Source organism: Orycteropus afer, unplaced genomic scaffold, assembly GCF_000298275.1.
Source record: "Orycteropus afer afer isolate SDZICR_OR568_19922 unplaced genomic scaffold, OryAfe1.0 scaffold00092, whole genome shotgun sequence".
Taxonomy (NCBI): domain Eukaryota; kingdom Metazoa; phylum Chordata; class Mammalia; order Tubulidentata; family Orycteropodidae; genus Orycteropus; species Orycteropus afer.
This window is the reverse complement of record NW_006921679.1, coordinates 7047215-7061715: the sequence shown is the minus strand read 5'-3', so window position 1 is coordinate 7061715 and position 14501 is coordinate 7047215. Positions and strand designations below refer to the sequence as shown.

Genomic DNA, 14501 nt, shown 5'->3' with positions numbered 1-14501 from the left:
ACAGCGCCCCTAGAGGACAGAGTGGAACTGCCCCACAGGGTTTCCAAGGCTGTCAGTCTTTACAGAAGCAAAGCCCAAACCAAACCCACTGTCATGGAGTCGATTCTGACTCACAGCGCCCCTAGAGGACAGAGTGGAACTGCCCCACAGGGTTTCCAAGGCTGTCAATCTTTACCAAAGCAAAGCTCAAACCAAACCCACTGCGAGTTGGTTCTGACTCACAGTGTCCCTAGAGGGCAGAATGGAACTGCCCCATAAGGGTTCCAAGGTTGTCAGTGTTTATGGTGAAGAGGATTGACTTATCCTTCTTCCGGGGCAGCTGATAGGTTCAAACCACCCACCGTTTTGTTTGCAGTCCAGTGCTTCAACCAAGTGCCCTTATGCTAGGGAAGTTCACATCTTTTGTCTCAACCATTGCTGAAATGTGATATGGAAAAATGCCATTGTGCCTGAGTGCCATGGTGAGTGCTTGCTGAAATCTGAAGATTCTTTCCGCCCTGGGGCCCTTCTGAGAGACTAAGGCTTTATATGCAGACTGCTCACCCACTAGCATTCAGACACTTCGGCCAATCGCCAGTGTGGCTGCTGGGTACCATGGGGTGGGCAGTGAGTTTGCAGGGCCCCACTTAGAGAAGGCTTTCAGCCAGAGTGTTGTCGTTTACTTTGGAGTCTGAGACGTCCTCATGTAAAAATAAAAAATTATATTTGTTTTCTTAAGCCCTCTTCCCTTAAACACACCCATCAGGAAAGTAGGCTAGACGGGACAGTCTTACATCCCCCCACTTGCAAACACTCCAGCCCCGGCATAGTAGGCGGAAGTTCCATGCAGGAAGTAGCAGTCACCATGCAAACTACAGTCTCATGTACATTTCTCAGACAGCAGAAGACTGACGTGAAAGAGAAGCTCTTCTCTCCGCACCCTCCCCCCCCACTCCAAAGCTGGGTAACAGAAATACCTGTGGCACCCACACTCTCCTGGGGTGTGGCATGGCCCCGCCGGCTGGTGGATCTCAAGACCACAGAGCTACACCGCGCATGCGCATGTAAAGACGCACACGTGCATGCACCGCCTGGGCCTGCCTCCCCTCGCTGCACTCACCTGGGCTCTGGAGCGGGCCGTGTGAGGCCAGCCAGATCCTGTTGTGTCCCTGACAAGCCAGCCCTCTCTTTTTCTGGTGACCTGGTAAGGAAGCTGGGGGCCCAGAAGGTAGTTCGGAGGGTCTGGAGAGACCCTTTCTTGCTTTTGGTTTTGTGGTGAGGTCCGGAAAAAACCGTTTTCCTCTGCAGCACCTTCGTCCCTGAGGCAGCTTACTTTCCCTTTAACCTCCCAGCCAGAGGCCCTTCTCCTTTCTGAATGAAAAGGGAATTGGAAACGTGAGGGAGGAACCTGAGTGGGTCAGGGAGCTAGGGCAGGTGAGGTCAGAAGCCCGAAGGCTGCTGTCCCTGCAGAGAGCCCCACTTGCCAGCTGTAGTGAAGTCTTCAGTCCTTTTGCATTTTCTGAGCGTCTCCTGTGTTCTAAGACTGGGGAGTTGCTTTGCTTACGCAGCTGGGAATACAGATTCCTAAACTAGGTCTGTATGGTACCTACTATTGGAGGAATTATTGAGAAGAAAACACTGAGGGGGAAACCCACGTTCCTTGGTGTGACAGGACGGGCCAGGAAGGGGAGAGGGTGGAGGGGTGTTGCTGGTGGAGAGGGTCACTCGGCACTCCAGGCAGCCGGGAGCCATGTCAAGTGCAGACCCCTGAAAGGACTCAACTGGAGAGCTGTTTTCTTTAGAGTTGAGGGAACTGGAGGGCAGAGGCAGGAAGGTGAGCAAGTGGCTGCCGGGCAGGGGTCTGTGCGGCGAGCTGAGCCTGACTGGGAGAGGCCGTACTGGCCTGTATGTCACATGCCTTTTGGTCTTCTCACCACCACATTCTCTCTGGGCTTTGTTGTCAGGCGTTTTGTTTTAAGGTTATTTACCATCTGTACTGTGAGAACACTCTTTGGACGTGAGGCTAGCATGCTGGACCTCATCTCACGTGTTTGGACATGTAACAGGAAGGAGCAGGCCCTGGAAAAGGACATGCTTGGTAAAGTAGTGGGTCAGAGAAAAAGAGGAAGACCCTCAATGAGATGGATTGACACAGTGGCTGCCACAGTGGGCTCAAGCACAGCTACAATTGTGGGGATGGGGCAGGTCTGGGATGAGTTTTGCTCTGTTGTATGTAGGGTCGCTGTGAGTCAGAAATGACTCAACGGCACCTAACAACATACCTTTCTGGTTTTGCATTCTTGGCTTGAATCCATCATCATATGCATTGTCTCAGTTGTCTAATGTTGCCGTAACATACATTGCACAAGGTGGTGGCTTTAAAGAAGGGAAATTTATATATTTCTTTTTAAGTTGTGATTTGGGTGAAAGTTTATAGAGGACGTTCACTTGCCATTTAACAGTGCCTGCACGTTAGGTTTCATGACATCAGTTGCAATCCCCATAATGTAACAGTTCTCTTCCCTCTTCCTCCCTGTGATTACCTTATCCCTGTGTTCTTCTTTTCAAGAACATAATAAATGTATTTGCTCACAGTTTTGGAGGCTAAGAGCCCAGATCAGGATCTCAGCTGTGTTGTCGAGTTCTTCCTTGTTGGTAGTCCAGGTGGCCATGATTCCTTGTCTTGTAGACAGTGCTCCCGTGGTGTCTGTCTTCCCCCTGTGTGACTGTGTGTTTTGTTCTTCTTGTAACTCAGAAGTGATAAGGTTTAGGACCCATCTTGCAGTGGAATGAACATTAACATAACAAGGAAAACCCTGTCTCCAAAGAGGGTCATATCCAGAGGTACGTGGTTCTACCACATTTGTGAGGGCACAATCCATTCCATATTGAATGTGGCTTAGTTTCAGTGTTTATTGCCACCCATTATAATAAATCTCTTAAAAATCTTTTACATTGTTTAATTATATGGATTCTAGGCGCTGTTTAGGACAGAGTAGAACTGCCCCATAGGGTTTCCTAGGCTGTAATCTTTACAGAAGCAAAGCCCAAACCAATCCACTACCGTGGACTCGATTCCAACTCACAGCACCCCTAGAGGACAGGGTGAAACTGCCCCAGAGGGTTTCCAAACAAAAAAAACTCACTGCCATCAAGTTGGTCCCGACTCATAGCAACCCCTCCTTGGGTTTCCGAGGTGGTATCTCCATGGAAGTAGATTGCCCAGTCTTCCTTCCGAGGAGTGGCTGGTGACTTTGAACTGCCAGTCTTCTGTTTAGTAGTCAAATGCCTTAGGCACTATGCCACCAGAGCTCCTGGAGGAGACTATAACCAAAAAAAACCAAACTCGCTGCCATCAAGTCAAATCCGACTCATGGCGACCACCTCTTGGGTTTCTGAGGTGATATCACTATGGGAGTAGATTGCCCAGTCTTCTTTCCAAGAAGTGGCTGGTGGGTTTGAACCGCCAGCCTTTTGGTTAGCAGTCAAGGCCTTAGGCACTGCACCAGCAGAGTTCCTGAGGGTTTCCAAGGCACTCTGATATTTACAGAAGAAGATTGCCAGGTCTTTCTCCCACAGAGAAGATGGTGGGTTCGAACCACTGACTTTGAGTTCGAAACTAAGCAGTTAACCACTGTGCCACCAGAATACTTCCTTGAGGGTAAAGTTATTAGAAATTTAGATTCCCAAGCCGTTGAGAAAAAGGAAAGGCAACTGATCTGGACCACAATAGATGGATTCTGATAGAATAGGAGGAAAATGTGGACCAGAACTCAAATTCTTATAAAGTCCAAATTCACTGGACCAGTTTGAGACTAGCAGACTCCCTGGGACTAACTATCATTCTGAGATATATTTTAAACTTTGAGTGAAAACTATCCCTTGAGGTCACCTTTTGTAAATACCAGATTGGTATGCAAAATAAAGAATATCACTCAGAAGGACTGGACTCCTTGAAAAACCAAAGGGTCAGCAATGACTTTCAAACAAAGATTAGAAGGGAAAGGGGACGGGAGAACCAGAGGCCTGGAAGCGAGGCATCAGACCAGAATGAATGAGGATGTTAGCGTGTGAGAATGGAACCAGTGTCCTCAAGAACTGGGAACCAAATTTGCTGTGTAAACTTTCACCGAAAACGCATAAAATGTTATTTAAAAACAAAGAAAAAAGGAAGTGCATGCAGGGGACTGTCCCATCACCATGTTGAGCTCCTTGTATTCAAATCATCCTTCCATCCCTCTCATCACACTGGCTTCTCCCTACTGCCCCCTTCCTTTTTTTTCTTGGTTAGGTCCTCCAGTAAATTAGGATTGAAACCTCTGAAGCATATGTGACCTTACCCTCTGTGTTCCAAACCCCAGCTCACCTACCACGACATTGTTGAATTGACTGCCTCTTCCGTCCCTATCTCTGCCCTGGTAAAGCCTCTGTGCCCACCCCCTCCAGCTAACCCAGCTTCTTCCCTTTGGTTCTGTGGTTCCAGACCCCCTCACCCCAGCCCACACACGCATTCCCAGCCCTCCTTTCCTGTTGTGGTGAAGCCATTTCTCTTCAGCCCTGCTCTCCTCACACTCGCCACCATCACTACAATAATAACTGTCTTCTCTCTCTCTCTCCCTTTTTTTCTTTTTTAATTTTTATTGTGGTGAAAACATATACAACAAGACATTCACCAACATGACAACTTCCACATTACAGCTCAGGGACATTGATGACATTTTTAATGCTGTGCCACCACAATTGCTATACTTTTCCAAAATATCCCACCACCACTACTATAAACTCAGTGCCCCAAAACAAAAGATTCCCCTTTCCCCCTCCCTGCTACGCCTGGTAACCACTAATAAACTTTGTTCTCTATAGATAGAGGAATGGGTGGATAGATGGATGGATGGATGGGTAGGTAGGTAGGTAGACTTTTTTTTTCCAACCTATCTAGAAATTTTCCCTCCTCTCCTCTCCCATCCCCAATAACCAACACAGAATGTTTCCTTCCATATATAACCCTTTCCTTGACTTTGTAAAGTAGTGGACTCATACAGTATTTGTCCTTCTGTGATTGACTTACTTTATTCACCATAATGTCCTCCATTAGTAGCTGTCTTTTTTTCGAGCCCCAACTGTGGACCAGGAATGCCAGGAGCTCAACACACGTCACCTCATTTAAGTCTCCAAGAAGCTAAAAACAACAACAACAACAACAAAAACTCACTGCCGTAGAGTCGGATCCAACTCATAGCAACCCCTCCTTGGGTTACCGAGGCGGTAACACTATGGAAGTAGACTGCCCAACCTTCCTTCTGAGGAGTGGCTGGTGGGTTTGAACCACCAGCCTTCTGGTTAGCAGTCAGAGGAAGTGGCTTTTGTGAGATCTGTGCCTACAACGGGGCAGGGAGGGAATTTGGAGACAGGTCTCTGTGTTTCTAACCCCTTCTTCTTCTATAGCATCAAAGGCCCTGTCTTTAACCCCTGTCACTCCTGTGCTCACGACCCCAACATAGCAGCCCATTGCTCATTCGTCCTGGAGACTGTCCACACTGGGCCCAGCTATCCTTCTACTTTCGTCTCTTATTCCTTCCAGTATTCTTATACCATGTGCTTCAAATTAAATCACATTCTCCCCCAATCAGGCGCCATCTCCGACATCTTGAAGAGCCAGCTTGCCACCTTCCACAAAAACTTCCTCTGTACTCCTCACAAAGGGATGTTCTCCTACTACGTGGTTTGTACCTCACCAATTATGTTTCCCAACTTTCTGGTTTGAGTCATAAATATTAAGAATATATTTGCTCTTTCTATGCTCCAGTGCACCCTCTCCCGATCACCACTCTGGCCTCATCAGAGTACCAGCCCCTTAAGGACAAGAGCCGTCTGTCTCCTGTCATTGGGTGCTGTAGCAGCACACACAGCACCTGTCAGCCATTCCACTGGAGAAATTCGTGACGGAGAGTCCCTGGGCTTATACAAGATGGCTGAGGCCAGCGTCCAATAAAGCAAACCTTCTCAGCTCCATGATAGTTATCCTTGGAGAGTCACCTGTTGTCCAGAGCAGCCACTGAATATGAAGGTGGCCCATCCAAAATGCTGCACCCGCCCTTAAAACCATCTCTCGCTCTCTGGTAAATGTGCTTGTCTTCAGTACATGGTGCTGCTGGAGGCTGGTTCCTGGCTTGTAGATGATCCTCACAGGTGTCTGTCTGCCCCCATGGGTGTGGTTTGTGTCCATTCCACTCTGTTTATAACTCAGAGATGATTAAGTGTAGGATCCACCCAGCTCTGGTGTGGCGGCATTAACACAGCAGAAGAAAACCCTTGCGTCCAAACAGGATCACATCCCTCAGGTACCAACCCCACCCGGACCCACCAAAACAGTTCCAACTCACAGCGTCCCTAGAGGACTGAGTGGAACTGTCCCCAGAGGGTTCCCAAGGCTGTCAGTCTTCACAGAAGCAAAGCCCAAACCACAGCCACTGCCTTCAAGTCTGTTCCCACTCATAGCAACCCTGTAGGACATAGAGTAGAACTGCTTCAGAGAGTTTCCAAGGCTGGCAGTCTTCACAGAAGCAGACAACTTCGTCTTTCCCTCACAAAGCAGCTAGTGGGTTTGAACTGCTAACCCTCTGTTTTAGCAGTTAAACGCTTGAACTACTGCAACAACCAGAGCTCCTTCCATAGGTACAGGGTCCAGGACTTCATTGTATGCTTTTTGGGGACACAGTTCAGTTCCTAACAGTGCTGTAGGATTCCTAATTCTGATATTGAGAACTGAGTCTTTATTTATGACCTTTTAATTTTACTAATAGTATTTTAGTAATAGTATTGCCTTGCTGGTGGAAGTAGGACATTTTTTAAAAAATAGTTAAATTTTTGCTTTTTTCCCCCCTTATCAGACTTTTCAGCACATTTCTTAGAAATATTAGTGCCATGTATGTATATATGTGTGTGTGCTGTAACAGAGACTAAGAATGTATGTACACACACACACACACACACACACACAAAGAGCTGTGGTGGCGTAAGGCCTAAGGCATTTGACTGCTAACTAGAAGACTGGCAGTTCAAACCCACCAGCCACTCTGTGGAAGGAATACTGGGCAGTCTACTTCTGTAAAGATTTACCCCTTCAGGAATCTCTTCAAAAGGGGTCACTGAGTTGGAATCAACTCGATGGCAGTGTTTGGGGTTTTATGCATATATAGGAGCTTTGGTGGCACAGTGCCTAAGACATCTGACTGTTAATTAGAAGGTTGATGGTTCAAGCCTACCAGCTGCTCCATGGAAGGAAGATGGGGCAGTCTACTTCTATAAAGATTTACTGCCTCAGAAACCCAAAAGGTTTGGAAACCTATGCGTTGGAATTGACTCAATGGCAATGAGTTTGTTTCTTTAGTGTGTGTGTGTGTGTGTGTGTATTTATTTACTAATATCTACTTTAGAATGCAAATTTCTAGCTAGATCACAGATAACTCATTCAGTATCTGAACTCATATGTTAACATTGTGTGTAAAGTTAGTGCTATCCTCTGAAACATTCCATGTCACACTTCCGGTAGCACCTAACTTTAGTCCTTGTTAGCATCAGCTGGACCTTGGAGTTAAAATATTTGTAGACATTTTCTGAGCAACTCAGCCTTGGCAGTATTCTCCAAGGTGATGTCTTCTTGCGTCGTCTAGAAAAACTTGTGCCAGCTATGTCTCTGACACCCTGCCCTCCTTGCTTTAGTTTCTACAGATGGAGGTACCGAGTCCTCGACCTTAGTCGATGACAATGGGAGTGAGGAGGACTACAGCTACGAGGATCTCTGCCAGGCCAACCCTCGCTACCTGCAGCCTGGTGGGGAGCAGCTAGCCATCAATGAGGTACTGGAGCACACCGACGGTGAATCACCCAATTCCAGCATCCACAGTCAGGGCACGGTTGGCCACCTGACTTCTTGTTTTAAAATTTCAGTGTACTCTGAAACCTACAACTCTGATCCACACAGCACTAGAACTTTCTGGCATTGCCAGGGCAAAGCCGTGTGCTTCAATTTGCCAGGTAACTAGAGTACCCTTCAAGGAATAACAACAGAGTGTGGACAGTGCTTTACAGTAATGAGATGCTTTCACTCACAGTATCTCATATAATCCTCACAGCTGAGCTAAGAGGTAAATGTTGTGTTTGTTACTTGCATTGTGCTAAACCCTCTAGAGACTAAGAGATGGACTGACATGGTAGCAAATGGCCAGAATTGCCTAAGGCACTTGACTGCTAACCAGAAGGCTGGCAGTTCAAAGCCACCAGGCACTCCTCGGAAGGAAGATGGGGCAATCTACTTCTGAAGTGATACTGCCTCAGAAACCCAAGGAGGGGTCGCTGTGAGTCGGGTCCGACTCGACGGCACATGACAACAACCACAACAGCACATTTCCTGACTACACGTGGGTGATCCTGTGCCACACTGTAGCTTTAACCCTTTTTATAGAAACCCTTCTAGAAGGTACCTGTGACTCTTTGATGTCTTGACCAGTGAGTTAGAATCCCCATGAACATCATCAATTACTGTTGTATCTTACCACGTGGCCCCTGGAGAGCTAAGGAGACCTGCAGGACCACTTGCTACTGTGTCAGGCTCATGCATGGGCCCAGAGGCTGGAATGTTTGAGCAACTGTGTCTGTTTTTGATGTTTTAAATTAACTCTTAAATAGCCAGGGATCTCCCATGCCATTTTCTCTTTAATTTGCTGCAAGCTGTAGAGTTAGAGACCACACACATTCAATAGAAAAACATGTGCCCTAAGCTCCGGGTGAAGATCGGGGATTCCCAGTAAAGTATGTGCAGCATCTGTGTCTTCGTGGCTCCTGGCATCCAGTTTGACTGCTCAGAAACCATTCCGGGGCTGGAGGACTAGTTCCTGGTTCTTTGCTGGAATCCAGGTACTTGATTTTGTTAGAGAAGTGAGCTATGGATACATTGTTGTTTTTTAGAAAAGTAGATTTGGGGCTTACTTTACCTTCTGGTGGCATAGTGGTTAAAACATTAGATTGCTAATGAGAAGGTTCAAACTCACCAGCCGTTCTGTGGGAGAAAGATGAGGCAGTCAGCTTCTGTAAAGACTGACAGCCTTAGAAACCCTTGGGGCAGTTCTTGTCTATCCTCTAGTGTCGCTGTGAGTTGGAACTGACTCCCCAGCCAGGGGGGTTTGGTTTGGGCTTTGCTTCCATAAAGATTGACAGCCTTGGAAACCCTATGGGGCAGTTCCAGTCTGCCTTGAAGGATCCCTATGAGTCAGAATCGACTTGATGGCAGTGGGTTTGGTTTTTGGTTTTAAGACCAATGGGTGGATACTCCATGGTTTTGCCCCGACACGATATACAAGGTCTTGGTTCATTTTGTGTAACCAATTACTCGGTATTTATTGGATGCCTTTCCGGTGCCAGGACCAGTTGCTGTCGAGTTGGTTTTGACCCGTGGTTGGCAACCCCAAGGTGTTTCAGTAGAACTGTGTCCTTGGAGTTTCGAGCGGCTAATTTTTCAGAAGTAGATCACCAGGCCTTTCTTCTGAGGCATCTCTGGGGGAACTCAGATCTCTAGCCTTTCAGTTAATAGGTGAGAGCAAATTTGCAGCCCTCTGCACAGTGTATGCAAATAAGAAGCAATGACTGATCTCACCCTGGAGGACCTCACATGTCATCTCTTCCTGTGTTGCCAGCCCTGCGTTCTGTGCTCACACAGCCATGCGTCTTCCGTTTCAGCTTATCAGCGATGGCAGTGTGGTCTGCGCAGAAGCCCTGTGGGACCATGTGACCATGGATGACCAGGAGCTGGGCTTCAAGGCTGGGGATGTCATCCAGGTCCTGGAGGCCTCCAATAAGGACTGGTGGTGGGGCCGGAATGAAGACAAGGAAGCCTGGTTCCCTGCAAGCTTTGTCCGGGTGAGTGGGGGGCTTGCACCACTGTCCAGGGTACCAGTGGGGAGCTGGTGACTTGTGGGAGGCTGTTCTCACTCTTGACTCAGACTGAAGTCTACCATAATGGTTTTCAGTCCTACACTCAAGTCAAACCTATGTAAGATGATCTCAGAGCATCAAGGGACTAGATGGGGTTGGAGTAAAATAACTAACTAAGGTAAACTATCTGTTGGCTTTTACTGCTGTGTTCCTTGTGTTGGCTGGCACTGCCATGGGCCGCTAAGGACACAGGTAGGCAGTGGCTCTCCAGACCATGGGCAAGGCTGCCTTCTTGCGAGGCTCAGCCCTGTACACAGTTCACCCCTGTGTCAGCCGCCCACTTTGTTGCCCACAGTTGCGAGTCAACCAGGAGGAGCTGTTGGAGAACTCCACCAGCACCCAGGATGAGGAACAGGATGAGGGTGCTGGCCACACGCATCTCAAACACACGGAGAACAAGCACCAGATGAGGACAAACGTGATCCAGGAGATCATGAACACAGAGCGGGTGTACATCAAGCATCTCAAGGACATCTGTGAGGTGAGGTGCCAGGCCATTAGACCACTCAGGGTTATGCAGTGTGACTGTGTGTTCCTCTCCACCTCCATCCCCAATTAGATTATAAACCCTCCGAAGGCAGGGACTGAGCTGTCCTCATATTTATGTATTTGCCTACACTCCTCAGTTCTTCTCGCCTCCACTCATGCCCATCCAGTCCTTGCACAGACCACCCACCCAGCTCATTAAACATTTGTGTCCATCTGTGGAAGCGTTGGTGGCTTAGTAGTAGATTCTCACCTCTTGTGAGAGAGAACTGGGCTCACTTTCCGGCCAGTGAGCACATCCATCACTGGCTGTAGTGGAGGCTTGCAGGTTGCTATGGTGTTGAACAGGTTTCACTGATGCGTCCAAACTAACACAGACTAGAAGAAAAGCCTGGCCATCCAGCTCTGACAGTCGACCAGTGAGACCTGATAGATAGAATGAACGGTCTGATCCACAGCCGATCATGGGCATTGCACTGGCCAGGCGTTTCGTTCCACGGTATGTGGGGTGGCTAAGAGCAGCAACGTCTGCCAGTGACCGTAAAAGGCTGTCTCACCTGTTGCTGTAGCCGGCCCCCTTTAAGGGTGCCCCACAATGATCCCATTCAGGTCCCCGCTTAACCTGTGATAACTCACAGGGAACGAATGACCTGTGATAGTTCACAGTTGCACAGAAGGCAACCCCTTTTTGCTGAACGTTTGGGAAACCCACCTGACTTGACAATGGTCCATCAGTAGCTACAGCCCCACCACATCTAATGCTTTGACTCACAGACACAGATCTGAGTCACTGCGGTCAGTATTGAGATACGGATGGAACACTTGGGTTTACCTGGTGATGTCAAGGCTGTACTCTATAATAAGTATTGTGTCAAATCTTGTTCTCTTGATTGCAAGCAGTTGGCCATTAGTAAGAGTATATACAGTAAGGCTTTGCCTCCCGTGATATGCTCCTTTCTGTGGACTGTGTGCAAGCATTACACTGAACTGTTGCTCGGCCAGTCTCAGCACCCATCCGTCTTCACTGTGGATGCTCATCATGGCAGTGGCATCCGACCAGGACAGTTCAGCACTGAAGATAAATCTCAATGAGAGAACTGGCCGTTCTGTAATGAGATAAGCTGACCCGATGGACGCTCCAGTGTTCAGCATATTTGTGCTAACCACACTATTCTTTGTGAATATATGATTAAGAAATTGCTTTAAGGCATCATTTGAGGAGACTAATCCTAACTGCTAGTAACTCAACATAGTAGAGCACTGACTGCGTGCCATCCCATTATGTGGATTCACTCATCATATGCTCACAACCCGCCACTCATCTGTCAGCGTGTTCTGCTGTGGCGGCCTGCGTGTTGCTGTGATGCTGGAAGCTATGCATTCCGCCAGTATTTCCAACACCAGCAGGGTCATCCAAGGTGGACAGGTTTCAGTGGAGCTTCTAGACTGAGACAAGGAAGAAAGGCCTGGCAATCTACTTCCAAAAATCAGTCAATGAAAACTCCACGAAGATGACAACAGAATAGTGTCAAGTATTGCGCTGGGAGAGGACTCCGAGGCTGGAAGCAACAGTGACTCAGTGTGCTGGCGATCTTGAGGATGGGCTGGGTCCAGGCAGTGTTTCGTTCTGTTGGCCCTGGGTCCCCATGAGTCACAACTGACTCAGCAAGCAACTAAAAGCAGCAACAACAGCAGTGCGCACAGCACTTGCTGAGGCAGGGCCTGTTGTTTCCCATAGTGGGATTTAAACCCAGAGTGTGCTGCGGACTCGGTCATTAAGCCATTGCATTGTATCATCTTTCGGTTCAAACACGTTACAGATAGTCCACGGGATGTTTTACAAAGGAGTCAGTTTAGTGTATTTCACTACCTGATGCTAATCTGAAGACATTATTACCTCTGTATATGGCTTTTCATCCCTGCACCACTAATTTCTACCCAAGCCATAGTACAACCGCGTGGTTATATGGTGATGGTGAATGAGGAGTGCTGATAAAGGTCTGTGGATTTGTGCTGTCCGTAGAAGGGGAGTAGGTCAGGGTGAAATCCTGGGGTAAGATGTTCTTGGCCCTTTGCCATGATAAAGAGGGACAAGAGATGACGGTGTGAATTTGACAGACTTTCTCAGCTGTGAAATGAAATTAGGGATGGGAGAATGATTATCTTAAAAGTTGAGAAAAAGTGTGACCGTAGGGTTCTTTTGTTTTTGTTTTTAATTTTTATTGTAATTTGGGTGAAAGTTTACAGAGCAAGCTCATTTTCCATACATTATTCATACACATTTTATCTTATGACATTGACTGCACTTCCCCACAAGGGAACAGCTCTCTTCCCACTTCCTCCCTTTAGTTACCTCTTGCCTGTGACTTTCCTGTTCCTGCCTCCTGAGCCATCTCCCTGTGCAAATACTGCCCTTCTGTTGTCCTGATTGATTGTTCTAAGGAGTGTATCTGCGTCAGCGCCACCTGTGTTCACCTATGCCTGTCTGTTGTTTGGATGGAAACCACAGGAATGAGTTTAATTCCAGACCTGTAGGGTTACTAGGGGTCGTATTCTCAGGGGTCTCACCAGGCTCTAACAGACCAGTAAACCTGGTCATTTTTATGATTTTGAGTTTTGTTCTACGTTGTTCTCCCACTCTGTCCAGGACCTCTATTATGATCCCTTTCCGAGTGGTTGGCAGTGATAGCCAGGCACCATCTACTTCTTCTGGCCTTAAGAGTCATGTAGGCTGAGGTTCACATGTTCTTCTAGTCCCTTGGGCTAATTGTTTCCATGTATCTTTGGTTTTCTTCACTGTTCTTTGCTCTGGATGAGAAGAGACCCATTGTTGCATCTGGATGGCTGCTTGCAAGCTTTTAAGACTGTTGTCGCTGTTCACCAAAGTCGGAGGTAGAACAGTGTTTTGAATAGTATGTTACATCCTGTGACCATGGTCCCAGGTCCACAGGTCCAACAGCTTACTCCATCAGGGTGTTTGACTGCACATACAAATACAAATGTAGAAATACCTTCTGCCAACCTTATATATGGTCATGGGTATATTCCCTTTTGCCTACCCATACCTGATCATTGAGCCTATCTACTCATATATTTACCCATAGATTTGTATTTGTTGTTACTGATAACACAGTAGAGGTTTTCTTTTTTTTTTTTTCTATCTGGCATTTGAAACTAAGCAACTTGTTTCATGACTTTAATCTGGAAACATTACATGGTCTTTTGAACAATAAATAATACCTCCACACAGAACTTTGCTCTTTCATTTTGCTTTTGAGACATTTACGGCAGACTGTAGTTGTGGACACGTAACTGCCCTACCAGTGACTGTAGATAGTTCTTCCTCAATTAGAATCCACTTCAAGACCATGGCTTTGGGTCCAGTTAACTGTGCTGTTCAAATAAAGGATTTCCTTTTGAATTCTCAGATTAATAAATGAGGTTGGCATCTTTTTCTACAGGGCTACATTCGCCAGTGTCGTAAGCACACAGGGATGTTCACTGCTGCGCAGCTAGCCACTATTTTTGGGAACATTGAAGATATTTACAAGTTCCAAAGAAAGTTCCTGAAAGACCTTGAGAAACAGTACAATAAAGAGGAACCTCACTTAAGTGAAATAGGGTCCTGCTTTCTTCAACACGTAAGTCACCTGTTATGTTTCCATTAATGGCATCCAGTTAAATAATGCCTTTGAAACGTTCCTCCACTAAAAACGGGAGTCATTTGTTTATTTGCTGGATTAATTTTCCATAGGATGGGGAGATCACTCATGAGAAATAATTTGACTAGTTTATGTAGTTACTCTTTACCTAGTTAAATACTGCAAGTACTTTTTTTTTTTCCCAACATGATACACTTTTATATAGTTTAGAGTTTGGGGCATTGTATTTGGAGTAGTTTCTAACAATACTTAATTGTTTGTCATGCATTAGACTCTATTTTAAGAGTCTTCTTACGTTAGCTCCTGTACTGCAAGCCAGGTAGATGTCATGTTTATACCCATTTGACGGATAAGGAAACTGAGGGCCAGGAGGTAACTGACCTA

The 14501-nt window shown here is 46.9% G+C and overlaps 1 protein-coding gene across 1 annotated transcript in view; it reads left to right on the top strand.

The window, feature by feature from the left end:
- Positions 1 to 14501, top strand: part of SPATA13 (spermatogenesis associated 13) — a 145613-nt gene that overhangs the window by 107627 nt on the left and 23485 nt on the right. The window contains exons 5-8 of the mRNA XM_042781169.1: positions 7702 to 7838; positions 9715 to 9894; positions 10265 to 10450; positions 13917 to 14096. Of these exons, the coding sequence (XP_042637103.1) occupies positions 7702 to 7838; positions 9715 to 9894; positions 10265 to 10450; positions 13917 to 14096 (683 nt within the window). The remainder of the gene's footprint in view (positions 1 to 7701; positions 7839 to 9714; positions 9895 to 10264; positions 10451 to 13916; positions 14097 to 14501) is intronic.